We start from the raw sequence: 23,510 nt of genomic DNA, 5'->3' as shown, positions 1-23,510 counted from the left end.
GTCCAGCCCCACGAGCCCCCTACAGCCTGTTCTTGAGCCTGTCCTCCTCTGTGCTGCCACCGTGCCTTTGTACATGCTGTTCCTGTAGCCTAGAATGCTCTTTTGTGCTCTCCTTTTCATCCTGTAGGCCTCAGCTTGAGGTTGTCTCTTCAATGAAGGCTCCCCTGACCATTCTGTCTAAAGCAGTTTCTATCTCAGCATCCTATTTCTTTCATAACCCTTCAACATTTTGAATTACTTTTTAAAAATCTTTTTTATTATATATGGAGTACATAATAACAGGCTTTTTGCCTGTTGCTGAGGGGTGCTGCCAGTCTGACACTGCTTTGGGCCCCTTTGAGAAAGCCTGGTACAAGCACGAGTCTGTGGTTCAGGGTTCTACCTTGGTCTGCTGCCCAGGGGTTACTCTCCATTGCAGTGCTGATGGTGACGTTTGTCCTCCGGGCAAGCCCTGTCTTTTTCTCTGGTCACTGTGTACCACACCAGTTTGCCAGTTTTGATTTGTTGTAGTTGGGGGATGGTGTGGGGTGTGGGGCTGAGGTGGGATGGGCTCTTAGAGATTTCTTTTATGTTCTAGCAAGCCCAGCAGTGCATTAGGAATTGCTTGTTGTAACTTTGGTTTCCCAGTGCTTATGGAAGTTATGTTTACACTACACTGTAGTCTATTAAGTGTGCAATAGCATTATGTCTAAAAAATGTACGTATCTTAATTAAAAAATACTGCCTCCCAAGTGCCAACCATCATTTGACAATACAGGGTTGCCACAAACCTTCAATTTGTAAAAAATGCAGTATCTGTGAAGTGCAATAGAACGAGGTGTGCCTGTACGTAATATACAAGGTCTGATAGGTTCATTGTGTGTTGGTGTTTCATCCTGAAAAGGTATGTAACTTGAATCAGACTTAGAAAATATCAAGGGTTTTATTTATTTGTTTGTTTATTTATTGAAATTCTATTTATTTATTTATTTTGGCTGTGCCGGGTCTTAGTTGCGGCACGAGGGATCTTCGTTGCTGCACGCGGGATCTTTTAATTGTGGCATGTGGGATCTTAGTTCCCTGACCAGGGATCAAACCCTGGCCCCCTGCATTGGGAGCGTAGAGTCTTAACCACTGGAACACCAGGGAAGTCCCATCAAGGGTTTTAAAAGTAAACAATTACTGTGATGGTTTTTCCTTTTCTGAGAGAACATGCAGAAGGAAGTTGTACAGCATGTAGAATAACAGATGAGGATTTTGAGTTGATGTTTGCAAAGTGCTTAAAACCGTGTTTGACACATAGTAGGTCAATGCAAGTGTTTGTTAAAAGAATAAACAATTAAAAGTAAGTAACACAGTTTTCCATTGTTCCAGGTCTGGGTCACTACAATATCACCAGCGCACCCACCAAGCTGGCTGGAGACCTTGCCGGAGTGAACGTTGTCCAGGTGGCCACCTACGGGGACTGCTGCCTGGCTGTGTCGGTCGATGGCAGCCTCTTCGGGTGGGGGAACTCTGAGTACCTGCAGCTGGCCTCTGTCACGGACTCCACACAGGTAAGACCCCACGAGGTCCTCTGCAGCCTGGGGCTGGGGGTTTGGAGATAGAGTGTTAAGGATGTTTAGAAGAGATCCTTCACGAAGGGGTGATGTATAGAGTGCCGTGTAGGCCTCACCTGTGCTACGGCTGCCTCTTCAAGGGGCCGAGTTCTTGGCAATCTCATTGGAGCCTGGAAAGAAAGCTTAGATGCAAAAGCCATCATTATCAATACTTCGATGAGATAGTCCTGGTTTAGAGCAGTAGTTTAGGTATGTCTGCATGCCCTGTCTTGTTCTGAAAGGGATGTGAGGCTGGTTACATAAGGTCCTGTGATGTCACAGTCGGCCTCTAGTTGCCGTCTAGTGTGTGTACCCCCAAATACACAGATCTGAGGTGTGCACCTTGGTGAAGACATCTGTGCGGCCCCTAGATCATGCAGTAGGGCATTGGCAGTCCTGCTGCTGGCCTCTCTCTGTCACACCATCAGTACAGTACAGTAGGGCTTTCAACGTTTTATTAAGGAAAATTCCAAACGTAAGCAAAAGTAGACCTCACTGCATAATTAATCTGTGTATCCATCATCCATGTTCAACAATTACCAACTAATGGCCCGTTCAAAAAAATAGGTAATTTACTGTTTTAAATTGTGTGACTTAGTGGTTTTTAGTATATTCTCAAGGTTATGCAACTGTCCCCACTAATTCCAGAACATCTTCATTCACCCTCCCCACCCTGCTCTCCAAAGAGCCCCATACACCTAATGGCCAATCTCGCTGCATCTGTAATTCCATCTGCTTCTCTGTCCTGCGTTATTCTGAAGCAAATCCTAGACATCATATCCATAAGTCAGCATGGATCTCTAAGTGATAAGGACTGAATGTCATCAAGCTTCTGACAACATACAGAAGGGTTTGAAATATATATTAATAGATAAAGAGATATGCGCAAATGGATAAGATCAGCTAACTGGATGAAACAGTTCATCCTCTGCGGTCTGACACAGTAGCTTGAAGTGGCTGCAGATTTGGCTCTGAGCTCTCTAGTAGCCAAAACAGAGACGAAAACGTGGTCATTGAAGTGATTCATTGTTTCCATAAGATAAACAGCAAATAGAAGAGGGCCTGGCCTTCCGGATAGCAAGGCCTGAGATCAGTGTCTCCCACGGCCTTCCTGTGAGGGCACATCTAGGGTCATGTCATCATTATCTGTGCTGCATGACAGAGGACCCCAACACGTAGCGGCTTAAAACAACACACATTTATTGTCTCACCGTTTCTGTGGGTCAGGAACCTAGGGGTGGCTTAGCTGGGTCTCTGGCTCTGAGTCTCTCAAAGGCTGGTGTCACCTTGGGGTTCACCTTGGGAAGGCCCTGCCTCCGGGCCCGTTCTGGTTGTTGGCAGCAGGGTGTAGGTCCTCGTGGACTGTTGGCCCTGGGTCCCCAGGTCTTCGCTGGCGCTTGGCCAGCTCACAGTGGTTGTCCAAGCCTTCCTCGGCTCCTTGCCATGCAGGCTTCTCCAAGTGGTGGCTCACAGCGTGGCTTCGGCCGAGTGAGCCAATGAGAGGGCGAGAGCGCGTGTCGGTGAGACGGAAGCCAGTGCTTCGTAAGTTCATCTTGGCAGTGCCTTCCGCCACGTTTGCTGGAATTCTGTTCTTTAGAAGCAAGTCGCTAGGCCTAACTCCCACACACAAGGGCGCAGATTATCCACGGTGTGACTAGCACAGACGGGTCACTTGTTTTGGAAGCAGCCCACCGCATCCATGATTCTTTACGTGGTCCGAGCCTCATCCTGTCAGTGACAACAGTGGTGCGTTTCCAGTGGCTCTTTGCTGGAGGGTTTCTCAGCCTTTGCCGAGGGCCCTGTGCCAGAGCCCAGTTGGGTAGAGAAGCTGTGAGAGCCGGGCGGCAGACACCAGGCCATCTCGGATCAGTAAAGCCCCTTATTCCTTTGGAGTCATCTGAGGGATTGCTACCCTCCAGCTGTCTCCATTTGCAAGTGACTCTGAAAAGATTCACGGCTGTCACAGAAGCACTTAAAATCTATCTTGCAAAGTTATTTCTCAGTAGGGGTGCCAAGACCAAATCCTGCTGGACAGCTAAGTTGGCCACATTTCGTTCTCCCAAGCCTTGAGCCTCCGTCTGTCACTCTGAGCAGAAGTGCCACGGCCGTCTCTAGGCACCGCAAGTTCAGTGCATCCCGGAGTGAGTTCATGCTCAGCCCGGCATCCTGGCCCTTCTCCCTTGTTACCCACGTCCACTCACGTTCCCCTCTAGAAATCACGTCCCTCTCCCTTACTGCCTCCCTGTTGTGCTTAGGATAGAGACCAAACCCTTGCCATGATCAACAACGTCCTGCGTGATCTGGTTTCCCTTCTGCCCACCGGCATCTTACAGATACTCCCCCTTGTGCCCCTGCGTCAACCACTCTGACCTTGTGTAAGCTCCTGAACGGGCCACACTCACCTTGCTCCCTTTGCACGTCCATCTCGCTGCCTCAGGATTTCCTTCTCTTCTCCCCTGGCCCGCGTACTCCTGATTGCCCCTCCCTGCACACCAGATCAGGTCCCCTGACACTCACGCCAGGGACCCCTGTACTCTCCTTCATTGCATTCAGCACAGATTCATCCCGTGTTAGGTTTGGCTGACATCTGCCTCCCCCATTGGACTACAGTCTGAGAGTGGGACTGCTTCTCCTGCTGCTTGTCATCTTCCCAGCATGCAGTTAGAAGCTTAGCATGTGTACGATGTTCAGGAGATATATGGGGAGGGAATGAATGAACCGGGACTTACCTACTTTGTACGTGAAACAGTATTTCCAAGTTCTCGCTGGTTTGTCTTCCTAGCAGTGTGGTCCCTTCCTTTGATTCAGGTGAACGTCCCCCGGTGCCTGCCCTTCTCAGGAGTCGGGCGGGTGAAGCAGGCTGCGAGTGGGGGCACAGGCTGTGCTGTACTAAACGGTGAGACCCTCTCGCAGGCAGTTTGCTGGGAAGCTGTGGGTGGCTTGGGTGAGGAAGGGTTGGTGTCCGCTGGATTCAGGCTGTGGTTTTCAGTGCGGGGAGCACGGTTGTGGGAAGATCTAGTTAGTTTAGTTCAGTTAATAGAGGGTGAGGGTGACATTCCTGACAGAAGGATAACAGCCATGATTTATAGGTTGACGAACAGCCAGCATAGAGCTGAGTAACTATCGCAAACCTCTGGAGTGGAGGATGAAGTACTGCTCCCTCCCGAAGCCTGGGCCAAAGCCCCCAGGCCTGCCTTCTCCAGAAAGGCCGTGCTAAGAGCCACGGGCACATAGAAGAGCCTTAGGGTTCAGGTACTGGGAGCCAAGCCCCTGGGATTAAACGTCTGGCACCACTGATGAGTAGTAAACTTTTTATGACCTGAAAATCATTACGAATTTTAGAATCTAGCCAGAAGTTGTGTGTGTACTTGGCTTGGTCTCTGATCCGTGTGAGACATAGCGCTGTTAGGAAAAGCTGCCGTTCTAAGGCTCTCCTGTGTTCACGTGGGGGTTGTGGCTGATTTATGGAATGGCCCCGTCCAGCACACTCAAGATGTAGGACATTTGTATTGTGAGATTGGTTAGCTGGCTAGACACACTCCACAAGCAAGAATTTGAAAGAGGAGAAAAGAAACATTATTTTAAATATCAACATGTTCTTGCCAAGCAAGAAGAGGGGAAAAAAAAGTTCATGTGGATATAATGCATCTTGGTGGTGCGGTCTGAATTTCTAGCGAGGGAGGGCTGCACTTGGTTTGACTTCCTGACCGTTGTTTTTCCTGTAATCCAGGAGAAGGACATGTTTTCGTCTGGGGCTATGGAATTCTTGGGAAAGGACCAAACCTCATGGAAACTGCCCTTCCAGAAATGATTCCACCCACTCTCTTTGGCTTGACGGAGTTCAATCCAGGAGTCCAGGTTTCCCGCATTCGCTGTGGACTCAGCCACTTCGCCGCCCTCACCAGTAAGTGACCAAGCCCGTGTGGCCCCAAGGCCGTACCGAGCTTCACCCTCTCAGGTTCAGCCCCAAACCCTGGGCTGCTCTCAGTTTCCATCCATCCAGTGGAGTGGCACCCTTGTGTGGATAATTAGAGAGCAGCTAATCCAGAAGTTGTCTGGCTTGAGGTGGTCTAATGTGTGTCTCCTTTTCACCCGGGAGGTGTGTTTTCAGTTCATTTGGTCTGTGGTTAGGCTGGCGTTGCAGTGACTTTTCTCAAGTGGACGCAGTCGGGGGTGGGAGAGGGGACCCTCGAGTGGGCCGGGCTGCTGGGGGAGACCCGCGGAGGTTTGGTACATTGCGGTGGGTGAGGAGGAAATGAGCGTGGGGGGCTTCATCCCGGTCCCTGGCCAAGCCCGACCCTCATCCGAGCCAGGAGCGTGGGGTGGCAAGAGGCATATTTATAAGACCGTCCTGTGGTTTTGACAGGGTAGATGTGCCCCGTTTCTCCAAAGTGCTGGGGGGAGTGATCGAAGGGGGGCTGAAATGGAGGTTTTCTCAGAGGGTTGCCCAGTTACAAAGCCACGACACACAAAGTTACTCTGCAGACCTCCCGCGTGTCTGCGCTTCTTGATTACAGCTCTCATCCCCCCCGCCGCGGCTGTCAGCTCAATTTGCTCCTCGTTAGTTGACTTGAATAGTAAGACGGAACTAAATTTCATTTTGTGATTCTCAAGTAAATTCACTTTTTCCTTGCAATTTAAAGACCGTTTTATCTCACGGCAAGCTGTTGTTTCCTTTGGAAACATCTGGGCCGGGACAGGCAGTTTGGGTGGTCCTCGTCTGTGTTCCCTGGCCTCGCGCTGCTGTGAGGACTGCTGCAGGCGAGCACGCTGTTGCAGAGTCCTCGCTGCCGTTCAGTCAGTGTCTGGGTCTCAGGGTTTGGGGCTTGAGCGGCAGCAGCTGCAGCGTGGGCCGCTGTGGAGGTGGGGGGAGTGTTGTCTGTGCGCTGAGGCACTGGGTGGCAGCAGTGGCGCCCGCGGTGGAGGACCCCTCACACCCCTCACGCAGGGTCAGCCACCTTCATCTGCAAGTGCGTCTGTGTCACGTTGGCGTTTTAAAGCTATTTTGATGTAGCAGATAGAGTCAGCGTGGGCGAATTCTGGAGGTAACAGTAACCTATTTCCCCAATGTTTAAGGCTTAAACTATGTGCAAAGTCATGTACTTGGAAACCCGGACGAAGCCTTTGACTAGGGTAGATTGCTTTGTCTGCTGTCGTGCCATGCGGCCATTTGGGGTCACACTGGAATGAAATCCTACCTAGATTTCCCCCAAGACCCAACAGCCACCCTCCAAGTGCCAGTGACTGTCCCTCAGTAGGGGGAGCCTCAGAGCCTGGCTTCCTCTGGTTTGCCCTGAGGTCTGCTAACATGTTGGGGGCCAGACTGAATTGTTCTGTTAAACACGACCTCTGAGGTGGAAGACCACGGACGGCAGCAGGACCAGAGGGCTCTGACAGCGCGTCCCAGAAGGATCCCTTACTTCATCAGCTGGTTGTGTCAGTGCCGGCTCCCCCATGTCCTCCCTTCTTCCATGACCAGCGCCTCTGCCAGAGGGGGCTGGTAAATGGGGCCTCCGCGCCGAGGATGCCCCCGGCTGGTGTGGACGGAAGTCTGCACTGAGGGCCCTGCCCAACCTGAGGGTCCATCCTGGAGCTGGCGTTCCCAGACCCCCAGTCTGGACTCAGCCTCCTGCCCTGCCCCTCCAGCGCCCTGCCTGTCCTTTTCCTTCATGGCACTGTTTACAATTTGAAAACATGCATTTGTTGGTTTAATCATTTGTTTAGTTTTCGCTCTTCAACTAGCTCCAGCCCCGTGAGGACAGGAACATGCGTGTCGGTCCCCCTGCTGTCCCAGCTCCTAGCACACAGATGTACACTCGACCCAAAGAGGCACCCAGTCACCGTGTGTCACTTGACCAAATGCTCCTGAAATGTGGAGACCCAGACAAGAAATGACAAATTGTCCTACTTCTCACTCTGTCAGGGCGTGACCAGGATTTGAGGATGCTGAGATTTCAGGATTTGTGGAGGGCAGGGTTTGGTTAGACATAAGTGGGCGATGAGGGTGTGTGTGTAAGGGCTGCACAGAGCGGGCCCGGGCCGTGTACAGGAGCCCCTGGGCCCACCTCCAGGCATGTGTTCATCTCCCATGAGAGGGACACAGCATGACTCTGGGCCGGGACATGTTTTTGGTATGGGAAAGCATTAATGCCTGGGAGAAATTGACGTTTAACTTCGATCTTTTTGTACCTGGTTCTAGAAAGCCTATTCTCATGACCCTTCCTCCTCTTGGAGACTTGCCCTTGGCCTCAAGCCCCAACCAAGCCGTTTTTCTTTATTTGCAGACAGAGGAGAGCTGTTTGTGTGGGGCAAGAACATCCGAGGGTGCCTGGGAATCGGTCGCCTGGAAGACCAGTACTTCCCGTGGAGGGTAAGGCTGGGCCGGGCGGGCGTGAGGGCGGCGTGCCCGCAGAGCACACTCACCTGATGCAGCAGCCCGGCCGGCACAGGGTCCCCGGGCTTCCAGTCCCTGTGGTGCCTGTAAGAAGCCTCCTTGGAGGCTGGCCTCGGGCACACGGGTGCCTCAGGGAGGAGCGAGCTGCAGGCCGGGTGCCTCGGGGCTCCGAGAGGGAGAGGGTTGAGATGAAGAAGTTGACGTGCCAGGAGCTGTTTACAGAGGCCAGTGGAGAGGACTGTTTTACAGAGGGTTTAAAAGAAAGCGGGATGTTTAATGTTCAGAGTGCCTTACCACAGCCATCAGAGTGAAACATGAAGGCTCTTCTGAGGGGAGGATGCAGTTACACAAAAAGGCTCATTTCAGAATTAAAGGGGAAGAGGGTTCCTTCTTAAGTTGTAGTTTATCTTAGTGTCGTTTACTAAGTCAGTTCTTTAAGTTCTTCAGGAAAAAAAGAGGCTATTTATTTTTTTGAATACAGAACATATGGACGTGGTACAAAATGTATTATGAAAGATAAGTCTCCCGTCTCTTGTCCCAGAAGGCAACCACTGGTTCTGGTTTCATTGTTCCCTTCCAGAGATAGGCTCTGTGTAGAGGAGCAGGCGCTTGTGTGCGTGAACGCCTGTGTGTGTGCACTCGCGTGTGTTCGCGTGTGTGTACGTGCCTAAGTGTTTTCTTTGAAGGTTAGGTTTTAACGTGTTTTGAGGTTGTGTAAAGCATTTTTTAAAAAACGCATGTAAAAGTGCAAAAGAAATGTGTAATAAATAATAAGGGGGACCTCCCTGGTGGCGCAGTGGTTAAGAATCTGCCTGCCAAAGCAGGGGACACGGGTTCGTGCCCTGGTCGGGAAGATCCCACATGCCGCAGAGCAACTAAGCCCGTGTGCCACAACTACTGAGCCTGCACTCTAGAACCCATGAACCACAACTACTGACCCTGCATGCCACAACTACTGAAGCCCACGCACCTAGAGCCCGTGCTCCGCAATGAGGGAAGCCACCACAATGAGAAGCCTGCGCATTGCAACGAAGAGTAGCCCCTGCTCGCTGCAACTAGAGAAAGCCCATGTGCAGCAACGAAGACCCAACGCAGTCATAAAGGAAGGAAGGAGGAGAAAGAGAGGGGGGGAGGGAGGAAGAGAGACAGAGAAAGAAGAAAGAAGAAGAACAGAAAGAAAGAAAGAAGGAAAGGAAGGAAGGAAGGAGGTAAGGAGGAGAGAGAGAGAGAAAGGAAAGAAAGAGGAAGGAGGAGAGGGAGGGAGAGAGGAAGAGAGAGAAGGAAAGAAAGAAGAACAGAAAGAAGGAATGAAAGAAAGGAAGGAGGTAAGGAGGAGAAAGGAAAGAGGAAGGAGGGAGGGAGAGAGAGAGGGAGGGAGAGGGAAGGGGAGAGGCGGAGAGAGGGAGGGAGAGATTGAGGGAGGAAGAGAGGGAGGGAAGGGGAGAGGCGGAGGGAGGGAAGGGGAGAGGCGGAGGGAGGGAGAGGAGAGGGGGAGAGATGGAGGGAGGGAGAGGGAAGGGGAGAGGCGGAGAGGGGGAGGGAGAGAGAGAGAGACAGGGAGAGAGAGGGAGGGAAGGGGAGACGGGGAGAGAGGGAGGGGGAGAGGGAAGGGGAGGGAGAGAGGGAGGGGGAGAGGTGGAGGGAAAGGGAAGGGGAGAGGGGGAGGGAGGGGGAGAGGGAGGAAGAGGGAGGGGAGAGGCAGAGAGAGGGAGGGAGAGGGAAGTGGAGAGGGAGAGAGAGGGAAGGGGAGAGGGAGGGGGAGAGGCAGAGGGAAGGGGAGAGAGGGAGGGAGAGGGAGGGGGAGAGGTGGAGAGGGAGGGAGAGGGAGAGAGGGGGAGGGAGAGGGAGGGAGGGGGAGAGGCGGAGACAGAGGGGGAGAAGGAGGGAGGGAGAGAGGAAAGGGAAGGGAGCGAGGGAGGGGGAGAGGCGGAGGGAGGGAGAGAGATTGAGGGAGAGGGAAGGGGAGAGATTGAGGGAGAGGGAAGGGGAGAGGTGGGGAGAGGGACGGAGGGACTGGGAGGGAGAGGGAGATGGAGAGAGAAAGAAAGAAGGGGAGAGGGAGGGAGGGAGAGGGAAGGGGAGAGGTGGAGAGGGGGAGGGAGGGGGAGAGGCAGAGAGAGGGAGGGGGAGGGAAGGGGAGGGAGAGGTGGAGAGGGAGGGAGAGGGAAGTGGAGAGGGGAAGGGAGAGAGGGAGGGAGGGGGAGAGGGAAGTGGAGAGGGGGAGGGAGGGAGAGAGAGAGGGAAGAGGAGGGAGGGAAGGGGAGAGGCAGAGAGGGGGAGGGAGGGAGGGGGAGAGATTGAGGGAGAGGGAAGGGGAGAGGCAGAGAGAGAGGGAGAGGGAGGGGGAGAGGCGGAGAGAGAGAGGGGAGGGAGGGAGGGGGAGAGGCGGAGAGAGGGAGGGAGAGAGATTGAGGGAGAGAGGGACGGGGAGAGGGAGGGAGGGGGGAGAGGGAGAGAGAGAGGGACGGAGGGAGGGAGTGGGAGAGAGGGAGGGGGAGGGCGAGAGAGGGAGGGGAGGGGAGGGCGAGAGGGAGGGAGGGAAAGAGGGAGGGAGTGGGAAGGGGAGAGGCGGAGAGGGAGAGAGAGGGAGAGGGAGGGGGGAGAGGGAGATGGAGAGAGAAAGAAAGAAAGGAAGGAAGAAAGGATTTATCGGTCAGTGTTTCAAGGCACTCACTGTGGTGTTTTAGGGGCTCTTTCTCTCAGCTCCCCCTGGCTGCTGGCTCTCCTGGCTCCCCTGAGCTCGGCAGGCCCTGACTCCGGTGCTTTCTCTAAGAGAACAGGTCAAAAGGGAGACTTTAAACTTGTTAGAAAGAAATGGCTGTGGCCCAGAGCTGTTCCCAGCCTGGCCGGTGCTGACCCGCTTGTTCCCGGAGACCCCACCCCGGGTGAGGAAAGGCATGGCGGCGGCTGGACCGTGGCCGGCAGCTCAGGGATACGGAGCAGTTAGAATCCTGCTGCTTCTCTTGGGAGCCACTCGCAGCCCTTTCTTTAACAGCCCCCCTCCCCCCGCAAGGGACTTCCTTCTGAGGGGCAGCTGGGGAAATGGCCAAGCAAGTGGGTTTTGAATGAATGACCGTTGTGACTAGGGGCTCCCCACCTGCCTCGTGTCCTCCCAATTAGAGCGAAGATCAGCTGTGAAATCAGGTTTGAGAGCGTTTTCGTTGTCCAAGTGGCCGGGCCAGGCTTGGCCTCTGTGGTGGAGTGCCAGGCCTGGGGGCGGATGCCCCGTTGTTCAAGCCGGACCCCTGCGCCGAACGTCCCTCTGAAGTGTTGTTCCCGGCCTCCATGCCATCAGGGAAAGGTCACTCAGGTCTGTTCCTGTGACGGCTGCTTTCATGCCCCACACCACTGTCTCCCCTTGTGTGTCTGTAGAGCTCCTTCGCCCCCCGTGTCACCTTTTGGTCGGGGTTGGGAGCATGGTGCTGAGGTCCATGCCGGCTCCAAGATGCGAGGCTGGAGCTCTGGGAGGGTGGTGGTGACAGGAACCAGGTTTTCGATCAACTACGTTGGATTCCTTAAAGGTTAGTCTCTTGTTGGGTAGTTGGACCTTTCTCCGGTCTGTTCTGTTGTTGCTTAAAAAAAAAATTGCAGGTGATTTTTATTCTTTAAACACTATTTTCTTATTAATCTTAAGTAGGGGATATGTTACATCATTTAAAAAGTATTCCAAGAAAGAAAAAAAAGAGTAAAGCCATATTTGTAGGTCCTACAGTGCTATTAACTAGTTATTCTTAGACTTCCTTACAGAGCCTGGGCTTTTCTGATGATTCGTAGGCCTAGGAAGTGACATCTGAGTCACCTGATTGAAACCTCTCCTTCCGGAAGCTGTCCAGGAGGTTTTCCTCCTCCACATTGATGCTCAGAGCTCAGAGAGGTTCAGTGATTTCTTTAAGGTCACACACCTAGTAAGAAGCGGAGGACTTCCCTGGTGGCTCAGTGGTTAAGAATCTGCCTGCCCATGCAGGGGACATGGGTTCGAGCCCTGGTTCGGGAAGATCCCACATGCTGCGGAGCAACTAAGCCCGTGGGCCACAACTACCGAGCCTGTGCTCTAGAACCCACGAGCCACAACTACTGAAACCCGTGCGCCTAGAGCCCGTGCTCCACAACAAGAGAAGCCACCACAATGAGAAGCCTGCGCACTGCAAGGAAGAGTAGGCCCCGCTCGCCACGACTAGAGAAAGCCCGTGTGCAGCAACAAAGACCCAACACAGCCAAAAATAAATAAATAGATATATATTTTAAAAAAAGTGGAGCCAAGAATCAGACTGAGAATTTCTGACTTTAAGACGTCACCATGGTCCCCCTCCGTCACCATGGTCCCCCTCCTCTTTGAGGGCCTGAGCTGGGTTCCCCTGGAGTCCCCGCGGTGGAGGGAGGGCGAGGTGGAGGTGGGGACCCTCTGCCCGATGGCAGCCCTGCGGGCCTGGGAACAGGACACTGGGGAGAGCTTTCGAGCGGTGCCACCCCCACCCCCACCCAGGCCCTAACTTTCCATCGCACATGACCGCCATTCTCAGGGCCCGGAGCTGTCCCGGGGGCCGGTGCTTTGCACCGTCTCTCTAATCCTCAGAACAGCCTGTGAAGGTTGGGCTGCCCCCCAGCCTGCCCCGTGCACACTGACCTCAGGATTCGAAGCCGCTGGCCCAGTCTCTCAGCCGCGCAGTGGGTGGGCTGCGACGTGACCTCGGTGCTCTGAGCGCAGACTACGCTTCCCCCTCGCCGTGCGCCTCTCTGGTGGGGCTTGGGTTGGAGCACAAGCTGGGAACCCTCTGCTTCCTGGGCCTCTTTCTTACCTGGCTGCTTCAGGAGCCACAGGCCCCGGCAGTTCTGACGCCCCAGGGGAGGGCACGCCGCAGGGGCTGGGCCTCCTCGCAGGCTGAGCCGGCTCCCCTCCCGGGTGTGGCCTGGCTTCTGGGCGCGGGTCAGGGCATCCCGGGTACAGCCGAGTGGGGACACGGCAAGTCTGGTGGCCGGATCACAGCTGGTCCAGCGCTCCTCTCTGCCTTCCTCTGCCCTTCACCTGGTGGGTGTGTGTCTTGGGAACTTGTCCTCGTGCAGAGAGCTGTTCCTACACTGATTCTGCTCAAACTTTTCAGAGTCACTCAGGCCAAATATGGTTCGTTTTCTGGAACTGTTTGCCTTTGCAACAATTTGAGTATAAATTGGTTTAGAATAGAAACTCCTTTTAACCCTGATGAGGCCACAAATAAAACGTGGCTGAGGGCAGCCTTCTCTTGGACTCAGTTCAGAGGCAGACAGTGAGAGGCAGTTGGCCGGGGGGAGCTGGGGCCCCGGGAGCCACCTGCTGCTCCCCAGAGAGGCTCCTGGGGCCAGCGGCAGCCGTGACCATCGTCCCGGCGAGTCAGCCAAGGTGAGGTGGCTCCCTCTGCTTTGGGTTCTGACGGTCACAGCCCTTGGGGAACGAGGACAGAGGTGCCCCAGTGTGACAGCTCGGCCGCAGGTCAGCGCGGAGAGCGGCCCTTTCCTGGGGAAGGTCAATAAAGGTGCTCTCGTGGCCCGGGGAGGTTGCTAGGAGCTCACCTGGCCTGGTCACCCCAGGCAGCATGTTTTCTTCTGCTTCTGTGGCCAGCCTGGAACGCTTTCTGCAGCTCTGGGCCTTTGCGGTGAGCTGAGGGCACCGCCGCATGTTTGTTCAGTGATTTCTGTAACAGGTTTTGCTGAAGGCGTTTGTTTAGGGACGGGTGAGTAGCACGACTTGGTTGCTAGCATCCGTTTGCCTTGTGGCCGGGAGACCCTAATGGACTTGTCTCTGAACGGTTGATGTTGCTGCCTCTGGGCTTTTAGGGCAGGCCATCTGGACGAGGCCTTTCCCTCTGAAGCTCAGTAAACTCCGCAGGCTGTTACAGATCCCTGTCCAGCTGTCACGCTGCCCCGCTGAGCGCTGCCCCGGGGGAGGGACGGCAGGATTCGGATCCGGTCAGAAGACCAGCATCGGCGTCCTGGCAGGGCTGAGGGGGAGGTGGTGCAGGTGCTCTGTCTTAGAAATTGCCCCCAAAGAAGACACTACACTTGCACTGGCTTTCTGCGTCTAGAAGCTCTGGAAAGACAAAAAACCAGTTAAAAGTAGTTTCCAGCTCAGAGGGAAGGTGGGGAGCAGGGCACGTGATGACAGGGTGGTGTCCAAGGGTATTTAATACCTTTTCTTCTTTTCTACTGAATGTCATTTTATATCGTAGCCACATGGCTATCACCTATTCAAAGTAATAATAATAATAACATTTATAATAATAATACAACAAGAGGAGAAAGCAAAGTGCCCCTCTCCTGGAGAACTGGGTGGCTGTGTGCACCTGAAGATCCCACCTGTGTTGTGGGCACCATGGAGTTTGGAGGGAGGGGGTCCATCTCCACAGCCCAGCTGTGGGGCAGTGAGTCCCCGTCAAGGCCAGCAGGCTGGAGCCTCCACACGCACGAGGCTGCCTGCACTTCACCTGGAGGGTTGGGCCTGCCTGTGATGAAGTGATGTCAGTGTGGGTGACAGTGTCGGCAGGGCTGCCAGCCAGGCCTCTGGCACCTTCTGAGATGAAGTAAATACCCCTCCTCCGGGGTGCGCAGGACCTGGGAGCAGCCTGCCTGGGTCTGGAGCTGACGTGTAGAGCGGGTGAAGGCACTGGGCTGGGAGGCTTCCTTCCCACAGTGGACCCTGAGGGCAGGGCAGGGCAGGGCAGGAGGGTTTCTGGAACTGCTCCAGCGAGCTGTCTGGTGACCCCTGGGAAGGGTCTCTGAACAGCTGGCTTGAGCGCAGGTTTGGCCTCTGGGGAGTCACACTCACGGGGAACGGCCTCTGTGGGGTGTGCACATCCCAGGACGGTGCAGGCAGGGTCCGTGCGCGTGTCCAGAGCGGCCTCTAGGGGGGTGCTGCCCGGGTCTGGGTGGGGAGTCAGGACGGCCCTTCCCACGGTGGGTGCATCTACCCTTCCCAGCAGACCTGCCGGGTGGGTGTAAGCACCCCATTTCCAGGTGAGGGAGCCGAGGCTCAGAGCAGTTAGGTCACCTACCCAGAGCAGAGCCAGGGTCAGGCCCTTGATCGGCCACCGCCAGGCCATCTCTCCTCACGGTGTGCTGGTTCTTGTTTGTTCAGGTGACGATGCCTGGGGAGCCTGTGGATGTGGCGTGCGGTGTGGACCACATGGTGACCCTGGCCAGGTCCTTCATCTGAACGTCCTCCCCGGCCCGCTCGAGCCAGGCCTCGGCCTCAGGACCGCTTGGACTGCACTGCAGAGGCAGCCGCTGGGGCTCTGGTTGGGGCCCGAGAGGGTCGGGGCCCTCCGTGTGGTGTGCCACGCTCCCCGGCAGCCCGGAGCGGTGTGACCGGAGGTTCCGGGACGGGGTCCCCCCTCCTGCCGAGGGTGAGACGTGCTGCACGCAGCACAGATGCCGCCGTTATCGGCCGAGCCCCAGGGGTGTGTGGCCCCGGCAGGGCGAGGATGATCTGCTCATCTTGGCTCCTTCTGGGGAACACACGACGGCTTCTGGTGTCACGTCTGGTCTTTGGAAAGCTTAGCCCGCTCAGCCGTCTCTGCTTGCTGCTGGGACACCAGCCGAAACCCCTTGCACTGGAGGTCTCCCTGGAAATGCCAGTGGGCGCCAGCCCAGGACCCTGTGGGCCCATGGCTCTCAGCAGCCTTGTAACCATCCTTACTGCCTGGCTTAGAAGACTTGAGAAGCCCCCACGGGAGGAAGAGCGAGGCCAAATTCTTGTGGGCCAAGGGCTCTGAACACAGCCTGCAAAAGCTTGGCTGGAGTACTAGCCTTGGAGAAGGAAAATTCAGAAACAGTGACAAACATTTGCATTAGTAGTATAACTTGTCTTTTTCTTTAAAAACTTCTTTTAAAAATCTCTCTTGGAATAAAGTCTATTTTCTGCTTTTTCGTTTTTAAGAACTGGAGAGGCCTTTTTATTTTAACCTGATCATTTAGAGATTAGCTTTCAAAAACAAGGCTTTTGGTAAAGAGGCAACTAGAAACCAGTGAAAAATACTCTAGAAGACAGCCCCACTTGAAAACTGTTTGCTTTCTGACCAGAGTCTGCTCCCGCAGTGCAGTTGGGAGAAAATGATGAAGTATAAAACCAACTGGGCAATCATGTCACAAAGCAGGCTCTCACTCACGGTTTGCCTACATCCCCCATCTTTTATTCATTCACTCAACAAACACTTACTGTTGTACCCCATACTTGTCAGGTACTGTTGATCCCACTGGGTCACGTGGTGGCAAACAGAATCCCTGTAAGCAGGTCTCATGACACTTACATTCGAGGAGGCAAAACAGACAAGCAAAATGCAAAGTGCATTAGGTGGTTGCGTGGGCTGTGGAGGAAAAGCCGGAGAGGGACAGGTGGTGCCGGGCGCGGCGCTTTAAAGCGGAGCCGTCACTGACCCGACATCCTCGCTGCGACCTGAGGCAGCTCGAACCGGCCAGGCGGTGTCTGGGGCAGCGGCCCTGGGACCCCTCACCTGGGCTCCTATCACCTCCACTTCTCTGTAGGGGGACCAGTTCTTATGTTTATTACAGCAAAGTTTTTCCATAAACTTGAAACAAATTGAAAACCATCTGTCATTTTCCTTCCTGGAGCTTCTAGTTGGGCCGAGGACCACGTCACCCCAGTGGTGAACGGCAGTAATCCATCCTCAGGGAGATACACGCCTCGAAGCACATGCTGATTTGAGGAGGGTGATGTCCCCGAAGGGCAGGCCGGGGCCCCCTAGTGATGTTCAGGGACCGTAGGGGATGGTGGTGATGGAGGGTCTCTGTCGAAGGTGGGAATGGTTTTTAGCCTCCCCTCGTCCCCTCAAGTGGCAACCATGACTCAGGTCCAGTAACTACTTCCACCTTGGACACAGCACCCAGGGTATATTAAGGGATGTCTTTGGATTTGTCTTAAAACCCAGTGTCGGGACTTTCCTGGCGGTCCAGTGGTTGAGACTTCGCCTTCCAATGCAGGGGGTGCGGGTTAGATCCCTGGTCGGGGAGCTAAGATCCCACATGCCTCATGGCCAAAAAACCAAAACATAAAACATGCAGCATTGTAACAAAGTCAATGAAGACTTTAAAAATGATCCACATAAAAAAAAAAAAAAAAATCTAAAAAACCCCCCAAAATCCAGTGTCTCCCAGTGGGGTCTGTGCCCTTTGTGGCGACAGGGGTTCCCAGCTGGAGCGCATCTGCCAGGCCCTTCCCATGGCTGTCCTCTGTGCTCCTGTCCCTTCTCAGCTCTGGTCCTGTTGTTCCCAGCCTCTCCCAGCATTTAACAGAGGCCTGCTACACCATTGGCTCAGCTGCTGTGATTTCTCATCTTGTTCCTGCGAAGGCTCAGCGTTTCAGGCTCCGGGCTCCTCTCACGTTATCGAGTGCATGGATGACACCCTGGGTGAAGCGACCATGGGCCACCTCCGACGTGATCTCTCTTCTCACACTCAGACTCCGTCCATTCACAGATGTTGGGGCCAGTGCAGAGCCCTGAGAAGGCGTAGGGACTCCACCGCCGTTTGGGTTAGTGGACAGCCCCTTCCAAGGCACTTGGGTCTCCGCCTTCCGTCCCCTGAGCCCCTGGCAGACGTGCAGGCTGCCACTTCATAACGGTTCTGGGGGAGGGACGGCTCTCACTGTGCGCAAAACCTTAAATCAGCTAATAGAAGACGCGGCTCACCACTCTCGTCAGGTCAGTGCTGACACACTCAGAATCCTGTCATGACCACGCTTGTCCCCTGAATAGATGGTCGCCCATAATAAATGCCCAAACACTCATGCACTTGCTGTGTTCTGTGCGACAGTCGGATGCTGAGAACATCGAAACGGTGCTGACTTGGCCCAGCAGGTGACGGCCTGGCCGCGCGCCCGGCCAACCAGGCCCAGGGCGAAAGCTTGGGCTGCGTCCGTGAAGATCGACACTGTTCTCCTGTGTGACGCCCGGTCCCAACACCTCCCGACCGGCAACAAGAGTGACTCAAACTGTCTCGTGGGCTATTCTTTTTTATCAGAACTGATGAGCTGCCTCGTGTGGTGTGACGTACAGACAGACCTTGGGGGCAGCACCCAGCACAGGCCCGGCCCTGTGAGACAGCCATCGTCCCAGCGCCTGCCCAGCCCAGGACTGACCCCCCCAAGAACTTATCCCCTCCCCCCAAAGCCCCATACCTGCCTTTCTGTCTCCCAGGATGCATTACCAGCCACCCCCAGAGACTCAGATTGCATTGATCAAGAAATCCCGGCCTTTCTTCCACACGAACCTTGCTATTTAACCTGGAGCAACAGCCGGATAGATTAAGCTTGAGCTGAGACAATGTTTGGAGTCCTTCTAAGATGTCTCTTCTCAGATTTGGGGCCACATTGAGGTGCGTGCTCAGCAGTCACATTCACAAGGATAAATCCAGATACCGTGGTCACCTCCTCAAACCAGGAGTCCACTGTCTTGCCAAGGAGGCAAACAGGTGAGATGCAGCTGGTGGGGGCGGGGATGGCCCACGGGGCTGGAGGGTAGAGTAGCTTAGTCTTGCCATCGCTCTGGTAGCCTGGTGGCAGCACAAGTGCCAGGAGACCAGAGAGTAGAGGACGTGAAGCCATGCCCATCAGAAAATGCCCTGTTTGACAAACGAGACCTCATCAGACTTAAAAGCTTTTGCACAGCAAAGGAAACCATCCGCAAAACAAAAAGACAGCCTACGGAATGGGAGAAGATATTTGCAAACGATGGGACTGACGGGGTTAATAGCTAAAATATACAGACAGCTCATACAACTCAATAATAATAAAAAAACAACCACCACCCAATCAAAAAATGAGCAGAAGACCTAGACAGATGTTTCTCCAAAGAAGACATACAGATGGCCATCAGGCACGTGAACAGCTGCTTAACATCGCCAATTATTAAAGAAATGCAAATCAAAACCACAATAAGGTATCATCTCACCCCGGTCAAAATGGCCAGCATCAAAATGTCTACAAATAATTAACGCTGGAGAGGATGTGGAAGAAAGGAAATCCTCGTATACTGTTGGTAGGAATGTAAATTGGTGCAGCCACTATGGGGAACAGTATGGAGGTTCCTTAAAAAACTAAAAGTAGGGGCTTCCCTGGTGGCGCAGTGGTTAGGAATCCGCCTGCCATTGCAGGGGACACGGGTTTGAGTCCTGGTCCAGGTAGATCCCACATGCTGTGGAGCAACTGAGCCTGTGCACCACAACTATTGAGCCTGTGCTTTAGAGCTCGCGAGCCACAACTACTGAAGCTCGTGTGCCTAGAAGCCCATGCTCTAAAACAAGAGAAGCCACCACAATGAGAAGCCTGTGCACCACAACGAAAAGTAGCCCCAGCTTGCCGCAATTAGAGAAAGCCCATGCACAGCAATGAAGACGCAATGCAGCCCACCCCCCCAAAAAAAACCAAACAAAAACAAAAAAAAGTAAAAGCAGAACTACCACATGATCCAGCAATTCCACTCCACTCCTGGGAAAATGTCCAGAAAAAACAAAAACGCTAATTTGAAAAAAGATATATGCACCGCGGTGTTCATAGCAGCACTATTTACAATAGCCCAGACATGAAAACGACCCAAGTGTCTGTCAACAGATGATTGGTTTAAGAAGATGTGGTGTGTGTGTACACACACACACACACACACACACACACACACACAATGGAATATTACTCAGCCATAAAAAAGAATGAAATATTGCAGCAACATGGATGGACTTGGACGGTATTATGCTAAGGGAAATAAGTCAGAGAATGACAAAAGCAGTATGATATCACTTATATGTGGAATCTAAAAAATAATACAAGTGAAGCTATATACAAAACAGAAACAGACTCAGACATAGAGAACAAACTCATGGTTACCAAAGGGGAAAGCGGGGGAGGGAGGGATAAGTTAGGATGGGATTAACAGATACACCCTACTACACATAAAATAGATAAGCAACAAGGATTTACTGTATAACACAGGGAACTATATTCAATATCTTAAAATAACCTATAATGGAAAATAATCTGAAAAAACATACACAAGTTAATCACTTCCCTGTACACCTGAAACGAACACAATATTGTAAATCAACTATACTTCAATTAGGAAAAAAGAAAATGCCCCATTTGAGTCTGCCCTTGGAGACAAAAACTGACCGTAAGCTGCTCCGTAGCTGCAGTTGACCTTCATTCCAGTGGGGGAACGTTGAAGAAGCAGAGGCTGATTGGGTACATTCTCCGGAGCACCCTCCATATGCCAGGACCTGCCAGTGTTTGGGATGCGGCATAAGGATGCATCATCCTTGCAGGTGCACTGGGGCTGACTGCCCCTGATCACTCTGGCCTCAGAATGGAGGAAAGCAGGATGAGGCCACTGCCCCACAGAGCAGCCGAAGGAGGCGGTGTTCTCCATGGGGACTCTGGGATTCCTTTAGGCAGATTCTGCCCCTTAACCCTGGCCTTCTCAACCTCGCCTGTGTAACAGAATCATCTGGGGATGTTTTTGTTTTGTTCCTGATAAACATTTTGTTTATTCATTCATCAGTTGATGGATATTTGTGTTGGCTCCACTTTGGGGCTACTGTGGATAATGCCAAAACATTCATGTACACATTTGACATTAGCCCAGAGTTTGAGTTTTTTGGAACATTCCCATACAAGTTTTGGGGTGAGTATGTTTTCAGTTTTCTTGGGTAGATACCTCGGATTGGGATTGCTGGGTCCTTCATTTAAATTTTTAAGTTTTGACACCTGTATTGTGGAATCCACAACACACTGTAACACTGAGTTCCTAGACACTGATTATCTATTTCCCGGAATACAACTTGAGCTGCTGCCTACAGGCCTGTTAGGGGGTCTCTGCTCACTTCTCCTCAGCTCTCTCTACTCAGGACCCTCTCAGTGCCCGGTGCTTCTTAGTGTGGGGAGATGGGCTGCGGTCCAGCTGATGGCTGCCAGAGCTTCCCGCTGGTCCAGCTCAGGTGGACAGCTCCTGGAAAACATCTCCAACGAGATGCTCCAAGACCAGCTTTTGCAAGGGAAAGACCTCTGTGGTCTTTCTACCCCTTTATGCTGCCCTCCACTGTGTTTACAGGAACTTTCTTTAACCATCAGGGGATGTTAGACTAACTCACATCTTCTTGGCCGTCCTTCCTGCTGTGCATTCACACCTCTTGCCTTCTCTACCACATTCATTTTTTAAAAAAAATTGAGATGTGAGTCACATACCGTAAAACCATTTTAAAGTGTACAATTCAGTGGTTTTAGCCTATTATCTGTGTGGTGCAACCGTCACCACGATCTCATTCCACACTCCCTTTGGAGAGCTAGTGTTCACCATCGTGAGCCCCTGCTTCCCCACCAGCTGAATAAAAACCAAGGGGAGGCAAAGTGACTACAGAGTGTGCTCTTTCCTTCTGTGGCCCTGCATTCCTTTTATTACTCTTTAAAAAACTTCTATTATTTTTTGCCACACCACACAGCATGTGGAATCTTAGTTCCCTGACCAGGTATCGAACCCTCACCCCCCCTGCATCCCTGAATTGGAAGCATGGGGTCTTTAACCACTGGACTGCCAGGGAAGTCCCCTTTTTATTACTTTTTAAGAGCGGGTTGGGGAGCTTTAAAAACTATACTGAAGCCAAGATGAGTTGAATCAGACTCTTTGGGGTAGAGTCCCGGCACAGGTAACTCTCCCCACTCTCCAGGGGAGTCCAATGTGCTGGGGTAAGAACCCTGCCAAGATGCAGCCAGAGCTGCTCCCACGAGGAATTACGCCCTGGCTGGGGGAAGGGCACATGCATGGTTCGGAAGGTGGGATGCCCCCCGCCATTCCTGACTGCACTGCGAAGGCCCTTGAGTTGGCCAGGGTCATCTCTCCTGAGAAATGAGGCCAGGATCCTGGCTGCCCCCTTTCCTCCTTCTATCAGCCATGTTCAATAACCCAGACTCACCATTCAGATGCTACGTTTGGTCTCCTGCATGAAGTCCTCCGTCGCTCCCCATGGTCTGTAGCAGACTGTGAGGCCCCCAGCTGGCCTGAGAACCCACCTTGCATTTCAGCCTCATTTCTACCAGCCCCGTCCATTTCCTCCCTCTCCCACTTTGCTTCTCCATTCCAGCTACGCTCCCCTCTAGGCCCTCTGCGCCTTTGCTGTTCCCTCTGTTTGGGTCCCCCTGCTAAGCTTACCAAGCTCAACCCTAACGTCCTGGCTTCTTGTTCCTCCTACTGCCGGACAGTGGTCATGGCCCCAGGGCACAGCATCCCCTTGTGGTGGAGCCTGGCACTGCAATCCCTGGGAGAGCCTGTTTTCACATCTTTACACCTCCTGGAGCAACTCAGGCGCAGGGGCCACAGCAGCGTCATCTGGGTCTCCAGCCCCGGGCACAAGGTCTGGCACCATCCTAGAGACAGTGAACATGAGTGAGTGGTGGGAAAAGGAGGGCTTTGCTACTGTTTTGGGCAATCAAGAGTGCCCACCCATGTTGTGGCTCCAGTGCGATATGTGAAGGGTTGCAAACCCCAGAAAGGCAAGCCTTCACAGCAGCCAGAATTTCTTGGACTCGGGGTGGTGAGTGCTTTAGCTCCCATCTTCCCTCCCTTCCATCTCCAGGGCTGCTTCTTCTGTGAGGCAGGGGTGAGGGGATGGTGGGGCCCAATGTAGGCAGAACCCTGCCCTGCTCACACCTGCCCTCCATGGAAAACATCAAAGAGGGGCAGGGTGAAGGGCATCCAAGGTCCAGGACCTGCTGGTCTCAGGCCTCTTTCTTGCCTGGGCATTTCCAGCATCCACCTGCCAAGGGGGCAGGAGCTCAACCCCAGAGCGCTTGTGGGAGGGACGCCAAGCACCGTGCCCTCCCTCCTGCCCCCAGGGTGTCTTATCTGGAGGCATCAGCTCCTGGGCTTCCAGCACCAAGAAACCTTTCCTGGGGGTGTGACATTCACAGCAGGGTTCCAGCCCCTGATCCTTCCCCTGCCACCACCAAGGTCCTATCCTGCTCCAGGGGACCCCGGTCCCCCAGGCCCACCTCTGCCACAGATTTGGGGAGGAATGGTGAGTGTAGAAGCCAGTTTCCAAAGTGGCCCCCAAGGTTACCTTGACCTCTTGGTTTTCACACCCCTGTGTGGTCTCCTCCACGGTCAAATCAGAGCTGGGCTGCATGACGATAGAACATGATGGAGATGACGGAACGTGAATCCTGAAGCTAGAAGAAAAACTTTTTTTTTTTTTTTAGGTCCTACCTCGGTCCTTGAATCCCTTGCTCTAGGGGAAGCCAGGCGCCATATGACGAGGACACTCAAGCAGCAGAGACCCACGTGGAGAGGAACAGGCTTCCTGCCGACAGCCAGGCCCACCTCACCAGTCATGTGGATTAAGCACCTTGGAAATAGACCCTCTAGCCCCAGCCGAGCTTCAGATGCCTGCAGCCTCTTGAGAGACTCTGAGCCCAAGCTGCTCACACGGCTCCCAAATTCCTAACCCACCAAAACCAGGACACACAAATAATCATTTTAAGCCTTACATTTTGGGGCCACTTGTTATGCAGCACT

At 53.4% G+C, this 23,510-nt stretch overlaps 1 protein-coding gene and 2 long non-coding RNA genes across 5 annotated transcripts in view; 2 read left to right on the top strand and 1 right to left on the bottom strand.

Annotated features, from left to right (window-relative positions):
* The window catches only part of RCC1L (RCC1 like), a 33,497-nt gene extending 17,618 nt beyond the window's left edge, over positions 1-15,879 (top strand). The window contains exons 7-11 of one of the 2 annotated variants that reach the window (XM_004268767.4): positions 1,354-1,535; positions 4,386-4,473; positions 5,308-5,481; positions 7,862-7,947; positions 15,077-15,879. In XM_004268767.4, coding sequence (XP_004268815.1) covers positions 1,354-1,535; positions 4,386-4,473; positions 5,308-5,481; positions 7,862-7,947; positions 15,077-15,154 — 608 coding nt within the window. In that variant the 3' untranslated portion in view covers positions 15,155-15,879. The remainder of the gene's footprint in view (positions 1-1,353; positions 1,536-4,385; positions 4,474-5,307; positions 5,482-7,861; positions 7,948-15,076) is intronic. The other variant, XM_033426301.2, reaches the window with a different exon arrangement.
* On the top strand, positions 9,662-9,929 carry LOC125961360 (uncharacterized). The gene is made up of 3 exons (XR_007471993.1): positions 9,662-9,693; positions 9,752-9,777; positions 9,898-9,929. It is a non-coding gene; the product is annotated as an uncharacterized LOC125961360 (long non-coding RNA).
* Positions 11,462-21,780, bottom strand: LOC117200928 (uncharacterized). Of its 2 annotated transcripts, XR_007471991.1 has the most exons (3): positions 19,414-21,780; positions 18,383-18,576; positions 11,462-14,032 (listed from the first exon to the last, which is right to left on the bottom strand). It is a non-coding gene; the product is annotated as an uncharacterized LOC117200928 (long non-coding RNA). The 2 variants fall into 2 exon arrangements; XR_007471990.1 differs by lacking the exons at positions 18,383-18,576; positions 19,414-21,780 and adding an exon at positions 14,994-15,134.
* Between the last annotated feature and the right edge of the window lie 1,730 nt (positions 21,781-23,510).

The sequence above is a fragment of the Orcinus orca genome, chromosome 16, assembly GCF_937001465.1.
Source record: "Orcinus orca chromosome 16, mOrcOrc1.1, whole genome shotgun sequence".
NCBI lineage: Eukaryota > Metazoa > Chordata > Mammalia > Artiodactyla > Delphinidae > Orcinus > Orcinus orca.
Note: the sequence above shows the minus strand (reverse complement) of the source record. Positions and strands in the feature narration are given on the sequence as shown.